The sequence below is a fragment of the Triticum dicoccoides genome, chromosome 5A (assembly GCF_002162155.2).
Source record: "Triticum dicoccoides isolate Atlit2015 ecotype Zavitan chromosome 5A, WEW_v2.0, whole genome shotgun sequence".
NCBI lineage: Eukaryota > Viridiplantae > Streptophyta > Magnoliopsida > Poales > Poaceae > Triticum > Triticum dicoccoides.
The window spans coordinates 277,726,298-277,741,993 of record NC_041388.1 but is presented as its reverse complement, the minus strand read 5'-3'; the positions used below and the strand labels follow the sequence as shown (position 1 = coordinate 277,741,993).

At 47.1% G+C, this 15,696-nt stretch overlaps 1 protein-coding gene across 1 annotated transcript; it reads right to left on the bottom strand.

Moving 5' to 3' along the window:
* Window positions 1–205: 205 nt before the first annotated feature.
* LOC119301018 (fatty acid desaturase DES3-like) lies at window positions 206–4,531 on the bottom strand. The gene is made up of 8 exons (XM_037577920.1): window positions 4,115–4,531; window positions 3,891–3,980; window positions 3,177–3,243; window positions 1,716–1,808; window positions 1,422–1,607; window positions 1,228–1,305; window positions 833–970; window positions 206–719 (listed from the first exon to the last, which is right to left on the bottom strand). The coding sequence occupies exons 1-8, from the start codon at window positions 4,411–4,413 to the stop codon at window positions 519–521; spliced, it is 1,152 nt and encodes a 383-aa protein (XP_037433817.1). The 5' UTR covers window positions 4,414–4,531; the 3' UTR covers window positions 206–518.
* Between the last annotated feature and the right edge of the window lie 11,165 nt (window positions 4,532–15,696).

Below are 15,696 nucleotides of genomic sequence, written 5' to 3'. Positions count from 1 at the left end.
TTATCAAGGTAAAAAAATCATTATACTTGGCCTTATCGCCTTTGTATTCAGCAAGACTGCAACTACTGCAACTATGTTGTCCGATATAACCTCTGTTTCTCAAAACAAAAACAATAAAGCACCAATGATAGGATCAGGAGAAACTTTAGACAGATCTGCATAACTCCAGCAGCGAGAAACACAAAGTTCAGAAAAAGGGGTCACAGATTCCAGAATATCGATTTGGATAATAATTAATCAATCTGTTACACTGTTCCACATTCCATTCAAAATTTGTAATAAAGCTGAAACAACATCTGCTAGTTACAACCGCAATGGGAGAATGCTAGCTCTAATAAATGATCTGAATCTCGTCTCATGATGAACCAATCAACGCATCCTGTTTGTTGGCTGCGGAGCTTCCATGCTTTGGTTTCAGCTGGAAGCACCCTCTGCTTATTCTCAGCAGGCTATCGATGTCTCTATCTCTATCATGCATTCTTCCTTGAACAGTAGTAACTCCAGTTTCCAGTCTCTCATCACTTCTGCTTGTCGGCTCCGGTCCACTTGTCGCCGCTCAAGCTGGGGTCGGTTTGGTAGAAGACGACATCTCCCACGTCGCTGACAAAGTGATCGACTCTCAAGCTCTTGAGGAGGACGGTGATGAGGTGCACTGGGAGCGGGCCTGACTTCTCCGGCTCCCGGTAGTATCTGCCCAGTACTGGCCTTGCTGCCTTGGTCTGGATTTGTTGATAAAAACCAAGGTTAAAGTTGCAATTTTTTTCAGCATGCACAAGTACAATATATGGATGAGGTACATATATATATTGAGCAGAGTAGTATTGTAACTTACTGCTTCTACTAGGTGGTAGTGAGGTATTTGGGGGAAGAGGTGGTGGATGACATGGGTGCCAATGTCATGGTGGATGTTGTTGATCCATCCATAGTCCCGATCCACAGTCGTCAGGCCACCACGGAGGTAGCTCCATTCCTGCAACAGTCATTGAGGAGCATTGGTTTGTTGGCGACATGAACATTGAATGAAATAGTAATACCATAGCAGTGCAAAACGTATCAATAAGGCAAAAAAACTGTCGCCAGTGAGTTTATTGTGCAGCTAATGTTTTCTTTCAGTGGGTATGTTTACTAAGTAGTAGCTAACATGTTCAGAAACTAGGGTAGTCCTATTTTCCTGCACTGTCATCGACCACGATATACTTGCAATAAATTAATACAGCAGGCAAGTACCTCGCCGCGGTACCATGGGAGGTCCTGGTGACCATGGTGGTGAAGATACGTCACCAAATCAAGCCACATGACATTCACCTGTTTCAAATGACATGAGACATTGCTACTTGAGTTAGTTGTTCAGTGTGAGTTGCTTAGAAGCAAGTCCGACCAACTAAACAGTTAAGAGTTGTAGATTCTGTATGGTTGCTTACAATATATGGAACCCCGTATAGCTTGAGCACCGGTACCAGGCCAAAGACACACGCCATGCCGATGAGCAGCGCAATCATCGTAAACCAGCAGGTGGTGGAGATGATCACATCACGCCTCTCCTTGGGAGTAAACAGATCGCTGCTCGGATTGAAGTGTGAGCCCTCCTTGCCCGGGCTTCTGTACCACTGGAACATCCAGTAATCAAGGGAGATTCAGTTTAGGTTTAAGTTCAGGATGCATACAGATGCAGACCTATACAAGCGACCAGCAGAATAACAAGAAGAGATTCTTACGAGGTAAACAGGGAAAGCCAGCAGTGGGAACGGTACTGAGAAGCGCAGTGTCTTTGTCCGTGGTTCCAATTTCTGGTACACCTTCTCAGTGATCTGCGCAAATCAGTCGCACATCAGCTAGGAGTAACTAAGCAGATGGAACACAAATTACACGAATGAGTATTCAGTTAAGGGTTTCAAAATATGCAATTAGAATTGTGGTTCCAGTCCACACTTGCCCTCGAGGGTGACTGTTTTGTCAGAGTGCAGATGCTCAAATGTGGTTTGATTCCAAAAAGGGCAAGAACGACAATAAGAAAAAAGGACTGGGCATTTTGAGATGCCCTAGCCAAAAAGGCTAAGATTCGATGTGCATCTTTGATCTGTGATGACTAATTTTAATCAGCAGCAGATCTGCGACTGTGAGACAATTTAAATCAATTAAAATTTTGGTTGCAAGTATCTATCGACTTAGAATTTTGGTTGCCACAAACACACACACGCTTTTGTTCTGAAAAAAGGGCAAAGGCCGGCCTACGATGACAAGCAAGATGAAGATGCCATAAAAAGGAATATATGCACCACGAAATGATGTTATTTAGAATGTTAGGTGGCTCGGCCGAGTTAAGATTCGATGCGCATCTTTGTTGATCTCTGCTGATCAACTAGGCATAATCTTTTTTACGTGTACTCTCTTTTCTCTCTCTAAAAAGATCTTAGCTTAGCGGCAGATCTGATCACGTGACAGACATGAATAGATCTACTAGCTGCCGCTGCTAGTTGTGTTTGGCATTATTATCTACGGACGGACCACATCACTTGTTTGTTGGATCTTAAATTATGTGGACTCTTTTGATGCTGCTGCTGCACAACATGTCAACATGTGGTGCCTCTGCAGCGACTGAAAAAGCAGGCAGGTGCATCGCTGCTCTCTTTCTAGTACCACTGCTAGCTATCACCTCCATGATTCATGCAGCAGCCAGATGCGATATTTGCTCAACTTTTGCTCAATTATTATTATGCCAAACTCTCTATACTTTTACTAGCGAGTGTCACTATAAAATACTCCCTCCATTTCACAATGTAGTGCTTCCTCTATCTTCGTGCTTCAACTTTGACCGTAAATTTAACTATCAAGACCAATTGCGGCGGGGCAAAAATTATATCAGTGAATTCGTATTCGAAAGAAGTTTTCAATTATATAATTTTTTCTTCAGCCGCAGTTGGTCTCGTTGATTAAATTTATGGTCAAAGTTGGATCTCGAGAAGCGCGGGCGTACTATATTTTGGAATGGAGGGAGTACAAGGTGGAGGGTTCTCAAGAAAAATATCTGCCCATCGATCGAGCTGCCCTGAGTTTCTTCCTTTTTGCTTTTATGTGAGCAAAGTCCTTTGGGAATTGCAGTGATGGAGACATGCTGGAAAAAATATGTGCATGTAGTAGAGTGCCGTAGTATATGGTAGTGGGCTAGTGGTACTAACCGGGTGCCATGACTCGTCCTTTTCGATGTGGCCATGGTTCTGATGGTGCGTTCTGTGGCTGATCCTCCTGCACACACATAGCAAATCAGATTCAGATCGGCTTCAGAAAAGGTTTGATTAATCTCAGATTGGTACCACTCCATATAAATTACTCCTCCTAAACTAATTATATGTTGCTAAAGAAACTCAGATGCATGCATGATAATGGTATATTACTACTAGTACTCCAGCATTGGTGTGTGGTGTTCGAAGGACCTTGAAGACCGTGCAGCACCGCCAGCTCCTAGTAAACAAACCGTTGTCGGCAGTGATTCAATCAAACTTTTTTGTGTTGCCTTTCTTTAAAGAAAGATGGGTTTTTCCCAAGAGAAATTCTCTGCGGCCGCTTGCATGGGTCAACAGCGGTGGAACAGACATGCCTCACAGGCAACAGTGCTTTGTACGAGTAGTAAAAGTGAAATTGCTACTTCGCAACAGCAAAGTTTGTATTGCCCTTTCCAACTTCTTTCGAGTAACATATTCAGGCGCGGGTTCTCTCCCTCTCGGAGATTTTCTCAACAAAACAAAAGATTGCAAATTGCTTTTCTAGACTGGAAAACCGATAGTCCTACTACTGACTACACATTTGCGACGGAACGAGCAATAATCTGGCCCTGCAAGTAGTACCTCCCTCCTGGTTTACTTAGTAAAATGTAGTATGTACAAAATCGTTACCAGCCATTGTACGGGACGAGGATGAAGGTGTGCAGCAGGTGGCCGACGACGCTGTTGAGCGTGCCGCTGTCCGAGAAGCTCCCGTGACCACTGCAAGCGTAGATAGGTAGATGTATCAGACAGACAGGCGTATGATAGCAGCGCTGCTAGGTAGCACCAAATGTGGCACGCCGGACGCATCGATCTGGGCTGGCGGGAGCGAGAAAGAGGAAACAGCAACGCACCAGTCGTGTCCGAGGACGAAGAGCGCCCAGAACATGGTGCCCTGGACGGCCCAGTAGAGCGGCCAGAGGGCCCAGCTGTCGGCCCGCCACGCGGCGGCGGCGAGCGCCGCGACGACGGCGACGTCGCGGGCGACGTAGGAGAGGGAGCGCAGGGGGCTCTTGCGCCAGCAGTGGGCCGGCACGGCGGCGCGGACGTCGCCGATGCGGAAGGGCGGCGGCTTGGCGGCGTCGAACTCGGAGCGGTGGTCCTCGGTGGCCTTGCAGCTCGCCTCCTGCTCCGGCCTCATTGCGGGGGCCATGGCCGCGGGTGGATCTGTGCGTGTCGTGGGGGAGGGGGAGGGAGCGGGGGGCAATGGTATGGGAGGGGAGGAGAGAGAGATTCGGGAGGGGCTTGGCTTGGGTGGCCGGGCAGGGATACGCCTCTCCTCCTCTCGTCTCGTCTCAATGGAGGAGGGGTGCGGGTGGGCCGCTATTTATAAACCCAGATTATAATTGCCTGCCGGTTTGCAGCTACGGGCAAGAGCGCCTGCTAATTTTTTGCTGGTATGCCCTGGTAGGACTGAACTTCAGTGCCGTAACTGCACCTGCAGTTGGGCCAATGACATGTGGGCCTAATAGACGGCTGGCCCACATGCCATTGACCCAACTGTAGGTGCAGTTACGGCACCCAAGCAGCGTCCGCCCTAGTAGTGTACCGTAGTAGTAGTAATAGTCCTTTATGAAAACCGATTGAGTTTGGCCGGTGCACGTGCATCGTGCGAGCTTGCTGTCCATACCATGCCCAGTGGGCCCTCCTCTTTTTCTTTCTTTCTCCATAATACACGGAGAGAATAATTAAAAGATTCGCCTATAAGTGAGTTGAAATTTTTCTATGCCTAAATCTGTTTTAAGGGTAACTCGAACACGATCCCAAACAGACATTCGTTTTCTCCGAATTTCGTCCTTTTCGAGGTGGCAATGAAGCGGCAGCCGTCCGGATTTTTAAATGCGCCTGATGTGCGCCCAACGTGCGGCAGCATTTTTGGCCATATCTGGTCCGCATGCATGCAAATTTTTGAAAGCAACAAAAGATATAGCTAAAATGGCAACGGCCATAGTTCATGCCAGCGGCCGCAGTTCACGTCAGTTCATGATGGCCGGCAACTCCAGCGGCCTACAGAATGATCACCCTTCAGTTTCAGCCTTCAAAATGAACGACCATAGTCCACGGCTAAGGTCTCACCTAGTTCAGGCCATCTCCGACGAACATCTCCTCTGGCGGTTCACGAACCAAGCTTCCTCTCCGGTGTCATGTTGTTCTTGTCGACGCTCATGATCGTGAGTGCCATCTCTTTTGCTTTGGGGTCGACATTGGTGACCTCGATCTCAAGCTTCTTTAGTTGAGCGGCCTCCTCAATGTCAAGCTTCCTCTTGGCGCCCTCCTCCATCTCAAGCTTCTTCGTTTGGAGTTCGAGGTATATCTTCATTTGCTCCTCCTCTTCTCCCTCACTTCCTTTTGACTCATCATGTGTTCCAAAGTTGCTTGCAAGGCCATGGAAGACGCATCGCACTTCTCGTCGGCCTTTGAGCTGGTCTTGCCCTCAGTCTCTTGAGAAAGTCTCCCTCCTCAGCCACGGTCGCCTTCCCTCCTTTCTTCTTACGAGCGACATATTGGTCTTTGAACTTGGGGCAATCTTTGATGAGCGACCAACAATGTGTGAGAGTAAATGGCTTGTTCTTGTGTTGAGCCTTGAAGGCTTCCATAGATGTGACCGCAATTATAACATGGAAGAACACAAGATGCACGAAACATAAATGGCATGCCAAGATGAAATGACACAAGATGGAAACACAAGAGGTTCATACCAAGTCACCAACGCCCAGGCCACTCACGGGGCGGGCTTCGACACTCAAGCGCGGCACAATACTTGTTGCACTCTTGTTGAATGAACCCTCATCTCTTTTGAATGAGTTGATGCTGCGGGTGCTCGCAAATTGGTAGGGTGCAAACTTCCTTCACTCATGAAAGGTTTTGTGAACTATCATCCAAAAGACGGATCCTTTTTGCTCGGCACCTTCCATTGGATCTTGGCCTATCTCCATCCAACTCTCGCAAATCAAAGTGTCCTCCTCTTGGGTGTATGATCCTGTGCGAATGCTTTGCCTCTTCTTTTTTGCTTCGGCCCTTTGGGTGTGCTCATCGATAAACAAGGGCTCCTCCGCAATGTCGAACTCTTCTTCCTTATATTCACAATACATGTCATCATCTTCATGCCATGAGTTGCCATGGTCGTCCTCATCTTCATCATGGCCGGTGAATTGGGTGTCACCAATTCACCATAATGTCGCAGCCATCCTGGCTTGTCGCGCCGGGGCCGAAAGCTTGGCCTTGGATGTTGACGTGGAAGGCCTCACCACGACCCTCAAAGATGACGTTCTCCATGAACGCGACGTAGTCAGGGTCATCGACCGTCGGCGTCGGCAGTGGCATTTCATCAAATAGCTTGCGGGTGCCGACCATGTCGGTCGAAGGGATCGACCGAGGCTACTTCCTTTGCGTCCCGTCGGATGGCTAGCCAGCGCCACTGTACCCTGGCATCACGGTGAGGTCGATGACGGCCACGGGCATGGCCGGAGCGACCACGCTGTCGTTCAGCGATGTGGAGAACCGTGTCTGCCCATGGCCATGCAGCGGCGTCGCACAATACCCGGGCGTCTCCGATGTGATGGATGAGCTTGGGAACCGGTACTGCGGAGGACGAACGGCCGACAAGCATGTGCTAGCCGCGACCATGGTAGTGACTGAGAGAATGGTTGGTGGGTGTCGGCACAACCCTAACATGAGGAGGGCATGCACCTTGGCAATGATGGACTCCTTGTCGTCGACGTCGGCCTGGTGTTGTGTGGCACGCCACGCGGCCGCCTCGGCGGCATAGTCGGCAATGGCCTTTTTCTCCGCCACCTTTACTTGCTGGTTCCTCATCTTGGTCGATTCGGCATCGAGCTTGGCGAGCTCCACCGGTGTGAGCTCCGATCGCAGCTTCTTGGTAGCCTTCTTCTTCATCATGGGGCGTGCGGCTGCGGCCGGGTCGCCGGGTTTCGTCGGGGCGCCGGGCATAGAGGAGGGAGGGGAGGGGGGGTGCGAGAGGGTTTTGGGAAAAATGGAGAGAAAGTGGTCGGTGTTGGGGAACATAGTAATTTCAAAAAAATTCCTACGCACACGCAAGATCATGGTGATGCATAGCAACGAGAGGGGAGAGTGTGTCCACGTACCCTCGTAGACCGAAAGCGGAAGCGTTAGCACAACGCGGTTGATGTAGTCATACGTCTTCACGATTCGACCGATCAAGTATCGAACGCACGGCACCTCCGAGTTCTGCACACGTTCAACTCGATGACGTCCCTCGAACTCCGATCCAGCCGAGTGTTGAGGGAGAGTTTCGTCAGCACGACGGCGTGGTGACGATGATGATGTTCTACCAATGCAGGGCTTTGCCTAAGCACCGCTACGATATGATCGAGGTGGATTATGGTGGAGGGGGGCACCGCACACGGCTAAGAGATCAAGAGATCAATTGTTGTATCTTTGGGGTGCCCCCTGCCCCCGTATATAAAGGAGTGCAGGAGGGGTAGGGCCGGCCCTCTCTATGGCGCGCCCTAGGGGAGTCCTACTCCCATCGGGAGTAGGATTCCCCCTTTCCTAGTAGAACTAGGAGCCCTTCCAGGTAGTAGGAGTAGGAGGAAAGGAAAGGGAAGGGAAAAGGAGAAGGAAGGAAGGGGGCGCCCCCCTCCCTAGTCCAATTCGGACCAGCCCATGGGGAGGGGTGCGGCCAACCTTTGAGGCCTTTCTCTCCTTTCCCGTATGGCCCATTAAGGCCCAATACGAATTCCCGTAACTCCCTGGTACTCTCGAAAATATTCGAATCATTCGGAACCTTTCCGATGTCCAAATATAGTCGTCCAATATATCGATCTTTACGTCTCAACCATTTCGAGACTCCTCGTCATGTCCCTGATATCATCCGGGACTCTGAACTCCTTCGGTACATCAAAACACATAAACTCATAATATAACTGTCATCGAACTTTAAGCGTGCGGACCCTACGGGTTCGAGAACTATGTAGACATGACCGAGACACGTCTCCGGTCAATAACCAATAGCGGAACCTGGATGCTCATATTGGCTCCTACATATTCTATGAAGATCTTTATCGGTCAAACCGCATAACAACATACGTTGTTCCCTTTGTCATCGGTATGTTACTTGCCCGAGATTCGATCGTCGGTATCTCAATACCTAGTTCAATCTCGTTACCGGCAAGTCTCTTTACTCGTTTTGTAATACATCATCCCGCAACTAACTCATTAGTTGCAATGCTCGCAAGGCTTAAGTGATGTGCATTACCGAGAGGGCCCAGAGATACCTCTCTGACAATCGGAGTGACAAATCCTAATCTCGAAATACGCCAACCCAACAAGTACCTTCGGAGACACCTGTAGAGCACCTTTATAATCACCCAGTTACGTTGTGACGTTTGGTAGCACACAAAGTGTTCCTCCGGTAAACGGGAGCTGCATAATCTCATAGTCATAGGAACATGTATAAGTCATGAAGAAAGCAATAGCAACGTACTAAACGATCGGGTGCTAAGCTAACGGAATGGGTCATGTCAATCACGTCATTCTCCTAATGATGTGACCCCGTTAATCAAATGACAACTCATGTCTATGGTTAGGAAACATAACCATCTTTGATCAACGAGCTAGTCAAGTAGAGGCATACTAGTGACAATCTGTTTGTCTATGTATTCACACATGTATTATGTTTCCAGTTAATACAATTCTAGCATGAATAATAAATATTTATCATGATATAAGGAAATAAATAATAACTTTATTATTGCCTCTAGGGCATATTTCCTTCAGTCTCCCACTTGCACTAGAGTCAATAATCTAGTTCACATCGCCATGTGATTTAACGTCAATAGTTCACATCACCATGTGATTAACACCCATAGTTCACATCGTCATGTGACCAACACCCAAAGGGTTTACTAGAGTCAATAATCTAGTTCACATCTCTATGTGATTAATACCCAAAGAGTACTAAGGTGTGATCATGTTTTGCTTGTGAGGGAAGTTTAGTCAACGGGTCTGCTACATTCAGATTCGTATGTATTTTGCAAATTTCTATGTCAACAATGCTCTGCACGGAGCTACTCTAGCTAATTGGTCCCACTTTCAATATGTATCCAGATTGAGACTTTGAGTCATCTGGATCAGTGTCAAAACTTGCATCGACGTAACCCTTTACGACGAACCTTTTGTCACCTCCATAATCGAGAAACATATCCTTATTCCACTAAGGATAATTTTGACCAATGTCCAGTGATCTACTCCTAGATCACTATTGCACTCCCTTTCCAAACTCAGGGCAGGGTATACAATAGGTCTGGTACACAGCATGGCATACTTTATAGAACCTATGGCTGAGGCATAGGGAATGACTTTCATTCTCTCTCTATCTTCTGTCATGGTCGGGTTTTGAGTCTTACTCAACTTCACACCTTGTAACACAGGCAAGAACTCCTTCTTTGACTGTTCCATTTTGAACTACTTCAAAATCTTGTCAAGGTATGTACTCATTGAAAAACTTATCAAGCGTCTTGATCTATCTCTATAGATCTTGATGCTCAATATGTAAGTAGCTTCACCGAGGTCTTTCTCTGAAAAACTCCTTTCAAACATTCCTTTATGCTTTGCAGAGTAATTCTACATTATCTCCGATCAACAATATGTCATTCACATATACTTATCAAAAATGTTGTAGTGCTCCCACTCACTTTCTTGTAAATACAGGCTTCACCGCAAGTCTGTATAAAACTATATGCTTTGATCAACTTATCAAAGCGTATATTCCAACTCCGAGATGCTTGCACCAGTCCATAGATGGATCGCTGGAGCTTGCATATTTTGTTAGTACCTTTAGGATTGACAAAACCTTCTGGTTGCATCATATACAACTCTTCTTTAATCAATCCATTAAGGAATGCAGTTTTGTTTATCCATTTGCCAGATTTCATAAAATGCAGCAATTGCTAACATGATTTGGACAGACTTAAGCATAGATACGAGTGAGAAACTCTCATCGTAGTCAACACCTTGAACTTGTCGAAAACCTTTTTGCGACAATTCTTGCTTTGTAGATAGTAACACTACTATCAATGTCCGTCTTCCTCTTGAAGATCCATTTAATCCCAATGGCTCGCCGATCAATGGGCAAGTCAATCAAAGTCCATACTTTGTTCTCATACATGGATCTCATCTCAGATTTCATGGCCTCAAGCCATTTCAAGGAATCTGGGCTCATCATCGCTTCCTCATAGTTCGTAGGCTCGTCATGGTCAACTAACATGACCTCCAGAACAGGATTACCGTACCACTCTGGTGCGGATCTCACTCTGGTTTACCTACGAGGTTCGGTAGCAACTTGATCTGAAGTTACATGATCATCATCATTAGCTTCCTCACTAATTGGTGTAGTAGTCATAGGAGCATATTTCTATGATGAACTACTTTCCAATAAGGGAGGAGGTACAGTTACCTCATCAAGTTCTACTTTCCTCCCACTCACTTCTTTCGAGCGAAACACCTTCTCTAGAAAGGATCCATTCTTAGTAATGAATATCTTGCCTTCGGATCTGTGATAGAAGGTGTACCCAACATTTTCTTCTGGGTATCCTATGAAGACGCACTTCTCTAATTTGGGTTTGAGCTTATCAGGTTGAAACTTTTTCACATAAGCATTGCAACCTCAAACTTTAAGAAACAACAGCTTAGGTTTCTTGCCAAACCATAGTTCATATGGTGTTGTCTCAACGGATTTAGATGGTGCCCTATTTAACGTGAATGTAGTCGTCTCTAATGCATGACCCCAAAATGATAGCGGTAAATCAGTAAGAGACGTCATAGATCGCACCATATCTAATAAAGTATGGTTACGACATTCAGACACACCATTACACTGTGGTGTTCCAGGTGGCGTGAGTAGTGAAACTATTTCACATTGTTTTAACTGAAGGCCAAACTCGTAACTCAAATATTTTACTTCTGCGATCATATCGTAGAAACTTTTATTTTTGTTACGATGATTCTCCACTTCACTATGAAATTCTTTGAACTTTTCAAATGTTTCAGACTTGTGTTTCATCAAGTAGATATACTCATATCTGCTCAAATCATCTGTGAAGATCAGAAAATAATGATACCTGCCGCAAGCCTCAATATTCATCGGACCACATACATCAGTATGTATGATTTTCAACAAATCTTTTGCTCGCTCCATTGTTCCGGAGAACGGAGTCTTAGTCATCTTGCCCATGAGGCATGGTTCGCAAGCATCAACTGATTCATAATCAAGTGCTTCCAAAAGCCCATCAGCATGGATTTTCTTCATGCGCTTTGCACCAATATGACCTAAACGGCATTGCCACAAATAAGTTGCACTATCATTATTAAATTTGCATCTTTTGGCTTCAATATTATGAAAATGTGTATCACCACGATCGAGATCCAACAAACCATTTTCATTGGGTGTATGACCATAGAAGTTTTTATTCATGTAAACAGAACAACAATTATTCTCTAACTTACATGAATAATCGTATTGCAATAAACATGATCCAATCATATTCATGCTCAATGCAAACACTAAATATCATTTATTTTAGGTTTAACACTAATCCTGAAAGTATAGGGAGTGTGCGATGATGATCATATCAATCTTGGAACCATTTCCAATACACATCGTCACTTCAACCTTAACTAGTCTCTGTTCATTCTTGTCACATCCTAGTTAGCCATGCATTAGAGTGTTGCATCATGTTTACTCTTTCATCAGAAACCTGAAATGGGGATGACAGAACCCCCAGTCCCCTCTGAATCCAATTAGGGTTTACTAAAAACTTTTTCAATGAATCTGAAATGCCCTTCTAAAATGCCCATCATTTTTGTCTTGGTTCAGAACCTCTGCCAAAAGTGGTGCACATTTTCCTAGGCCAGCTTAGGGTTTTTGAATTAAATCATAAGTATTTGAATTTGGGCATTTAAAATTATATAAAATATTTAAATGCTCAAATATCTCCAAACTAAAATGTTTCATGTTGGAAATAATCCAACTATGGACCAGGAGTAGTTTGGTGATTTTAGGAGTAGCCTAAGTATTTTATTTAATTCAACAAAGTTGCAGAAGTATTAAAAAACAGAAAATAGAAAGAAATGGAAAAAAACTTACCTGGCGCCTGCTCCCGGCCCACCTGCCGGCCCAGCCCAGCGCCGCTCCAGCGAGCTGCTTGCCGGCCAGGCAGGCAGGCAGGTGCCCGACGGCGACCGCAGCGCGCGCCACGCACCTGCTCGCCGCCTCGCCGCTCCCCGCGCCCGGTGACGTCGTGGACCGGCCTCCCTCGCTCCCCCGAACCCCCCAGACACCCCCTCTCCTCTCCAGCTCCTCCCCCTCGCGCTCCCCCGCCATGGCCGACGCCACCATCGCCGTGCCTTCGTCGTAGCCGTGCTCCCCGCCGCCCGTGCGTCCTCTCACCGTGTCCAGGAGCTCCGCCGCTGTCCACTCCATCGAGCAAGCCGAGCCCCGAGCGCTCGCAACGCCCGAGTCCACCGCAACGACCTCGCCCGAACCGCCGTCGCCGGAGATCCCCTTCAACGTCGTCGTCGCTCCGGTCCATCTCCGGCCACGCCAAGGGCTTCGTCGCACTCACTGTGAGCTTAGCCATCTTCCCCTCCCTTCCGTTCTTGCTCCCGAGCCGTGTAGCAACCTCCCGGAGCTCAACCGCACCCACCGCCGTGGAGCTCGTCGCCGACGTGCTCCCGGTCACCCTCCGGCCACAAACTGGTGTCCATCATACTCACCGTGTCACTTAGCACCTAGCTAGCCACTCCCCGAGCCTCACCGACCCCTCTAGCGTCAAGTTCGTTGTCGGCCGAACCCCGGTGGCCGCCAAAGTCGTCGCCGGCGCCAACTCCGGCCACCCCGACCCCAACGGACTCCACCAAGAGCTGTGGCTCGTCCCCAGCTCCACTCCGGTGGTCTCCGCGACCCATTTGGTGGCCGAAACGGCCAAAACCACTTCCGCCGCCGCGTCGGGCTCGCCGGCGGCTAAACGCCGGTGCAGCCGACCCGGGTTTGACCACGGGTGGGCCCTGGTTGACTCCCCTGAGTCAATGACAGGTGGGGCCCAGCCCTGTTAATTAAACAGGTTTAGTTTTAATTAAAATTTAATTAATTTAATCACCCTGACATGCGGGACCCACTGTCAGGTTTGACCCGGACGTGTTCCGTTGACCTGCTGACGTCACACTGACGTCAGGCTGACGCAATAATTGATTTTCTGGAATTATTCTAATATAGGAAATTCCAGAATATAAATTAAAACTTCAATAATTCATAACTTTTATTCTGTAACTCCAGATCAGACAAATTATATATGAAAAATGATCAGAAAAATCCAATCTATCCATCTGTACTATTTTCATGCATGATTAAACAAGTTAACCTGATGTTTAATGCAGAACAAGGAAAAGCACTTTAAAAGGCCATATTTGAGTTTGAAATTTGAATCTTTGATTCAAATTGGTTCAAACCCTTCTGGTCTTAGTTGCATTAGCCCAACACACTCATATTGCTATGTTTCATGCATGCATCATATTGTTGCACATTGTTTGGTGATGGTTGTGTATCGGTGTTCTTTGCGGCAGGATCTGCCTCCGAGAAGTATCGTGATTACCCTAACGAAGAACCGTATCAGTGCATGAACCATCAGGCAAGCAACCAACCATTGATCATATCGATACAATCCCATGTTCTCGCTCCTGCTCTCTTTTACTGCATTAAGACAACGCGTTTCAAACTGCTGTGTGCTACGGTAGTTGAACCCACTTCCTCTGCATGACCTGTCATTGCCACAGTAACTAGATGAAACCCACTAGCATGTGTAGGAGTTGATTGAGCCATATGTATGTGTTGTTCCTACCTTGCTATGCCTGCTATGCTTAGAGTCGTGTCAGGTCTGGTTCATCTGGGTGATGGGCTAGAGTGAAATGATTATGTCGGTAATGAGAGTGGTGTGGTGAACACGATTTGGTAAAGGTATCGATGAGAGGCCATGTAGGAGTACATGGTGGGTTGTTTCATTGAAGCCGACCTTAAGCACTGAGATCTGTATGTGTGATTTAAGATACAGCTACTACCATGCATTGGGCCCTGAAATATGACCCCGCTCGACTTCTTATTCACCCTAGCTCTTTGTCCAGGAGTTGCAAGTAGTTTCTGGTGTTTGTAGCCTACTGGAGGCCGTGGACAGCGCTGACCGTAGGGGTGGGCTGTGATGTGGTAGGTACGTGGCACGGTGTACCGAATACCCGTTAGGTATCTCGGGAACCTTGTTCACATCGTTCGGGGCCGTATGGGAAACCTCGGCCGGACTCCCTGCGGATGGAACCTGGATAGGCGATAAACCTGGACTAGAGGCTTAAGTGTTTAGGTAGGTCGTGGTCTACACCCACGTCGGCTTTCGCTTGAAGTCTGTCGAGCACATGTCGTGTGCAGACGCTAAGTGGTGGAAACATGTATGAAGAAGTACACCCCTGCAGGGTTATCATGATCTATTCGAATAGCCGCGTCCGCGGTAAAGGACTACTTGGTTGCCTATACAGTTCATAGACAAGTAAATGGAAACTGCTAAAAGCCTCAAGATAAGTGTGAGTGCCGAGGATGGCTCTTCCGTAGGAAGACGGAGGTGGATCCTCGGTAGTGTATTGAAGTGGTGAGTAGTGGACTCGTGTACGCAAAACCGTTTCAATTGGAGTCTCGTAGGTTAGCCTAGCCAAGAGTCAAAGCTGGCTTGCTGCAACAACTCCACCAACCCTTCTTGATAATATGCATGTATGTAGGATCTGATGTAAGTCTTGCTGAGTACCTTTGTACTCATGTTGCTATAATTTACATTTTTACAGAAGACGCTGCAACCCCTTCTGATGGGTTCTTCGTAGACGTTGACATCAATGAGTAGGCTAAGGCCCAGGTGGTGATCCTGAGCTTGTGAAGGACCACGTAGTATAGGTAGGCTTTCCAAGCCTCTTTTATCTTTCTAGTTGTCTGTACTCAGACAAGTTACTTCCGCTGCTGGTTTGTATGACTGTATGACTTGAATGCTGGGTCGTGTGACCCGTACCTTTGTGTATATTATGTATGGCTCTCTGAGCCTTAAATAAAGTGCTTGTGTCATAGAGTCATGTTGTGATGCCTTGTTGTATTTGCACATATCGGGCATATTGTGTGTATGATTGAAATGCTTGGTATGTGTGGGATCTGACTATCTAGTTGTTTATCTTTAGTAGCCTCTCTTACCGGGAAATGTCTCCTAGTGTTACCGCTGAGCCATGGTAGCTTGCTACTGCTCTGGAACACTTAGGCTGGCCGGCATGTGTCCTTCTTCGTTCCGGTGTCTGTCCCTTCGGGGAAATGTCAGGCATTGAGTACCGGAGTCCTGTTAGCCCGCTACAGCCCGGTTTACCGGAGTCCTGCTAGCCC

What these genes read in the sequence shown, in the direction of transcription:
- LOC119301018 (XM_037577920.1), bottom strand. Translation starts at nt 4,413, where the DNA reads ATGGCCCCCGCAATGAGGCCGGAGCAGGAGGCGAGCTGCAAGGCCACC. An exon ending in TCCCATGGTACCGCGGCGAG is followed by an intron (nt 971 to 1,227) that starts GTACTTGCCTGC and finishes TGACTGTTGCAG; the next exon opens with GAATGGAGCTACCTCCGTGG. An exon ending in ACTACCACCTAGTAGAAGCA is followed by an intron (nt 720 to 832) that starts GTAAGTTACAAT and finishes CAACAAATCCAG; the next exon opens with ACCAAGGCAGCAAGGCCAGT.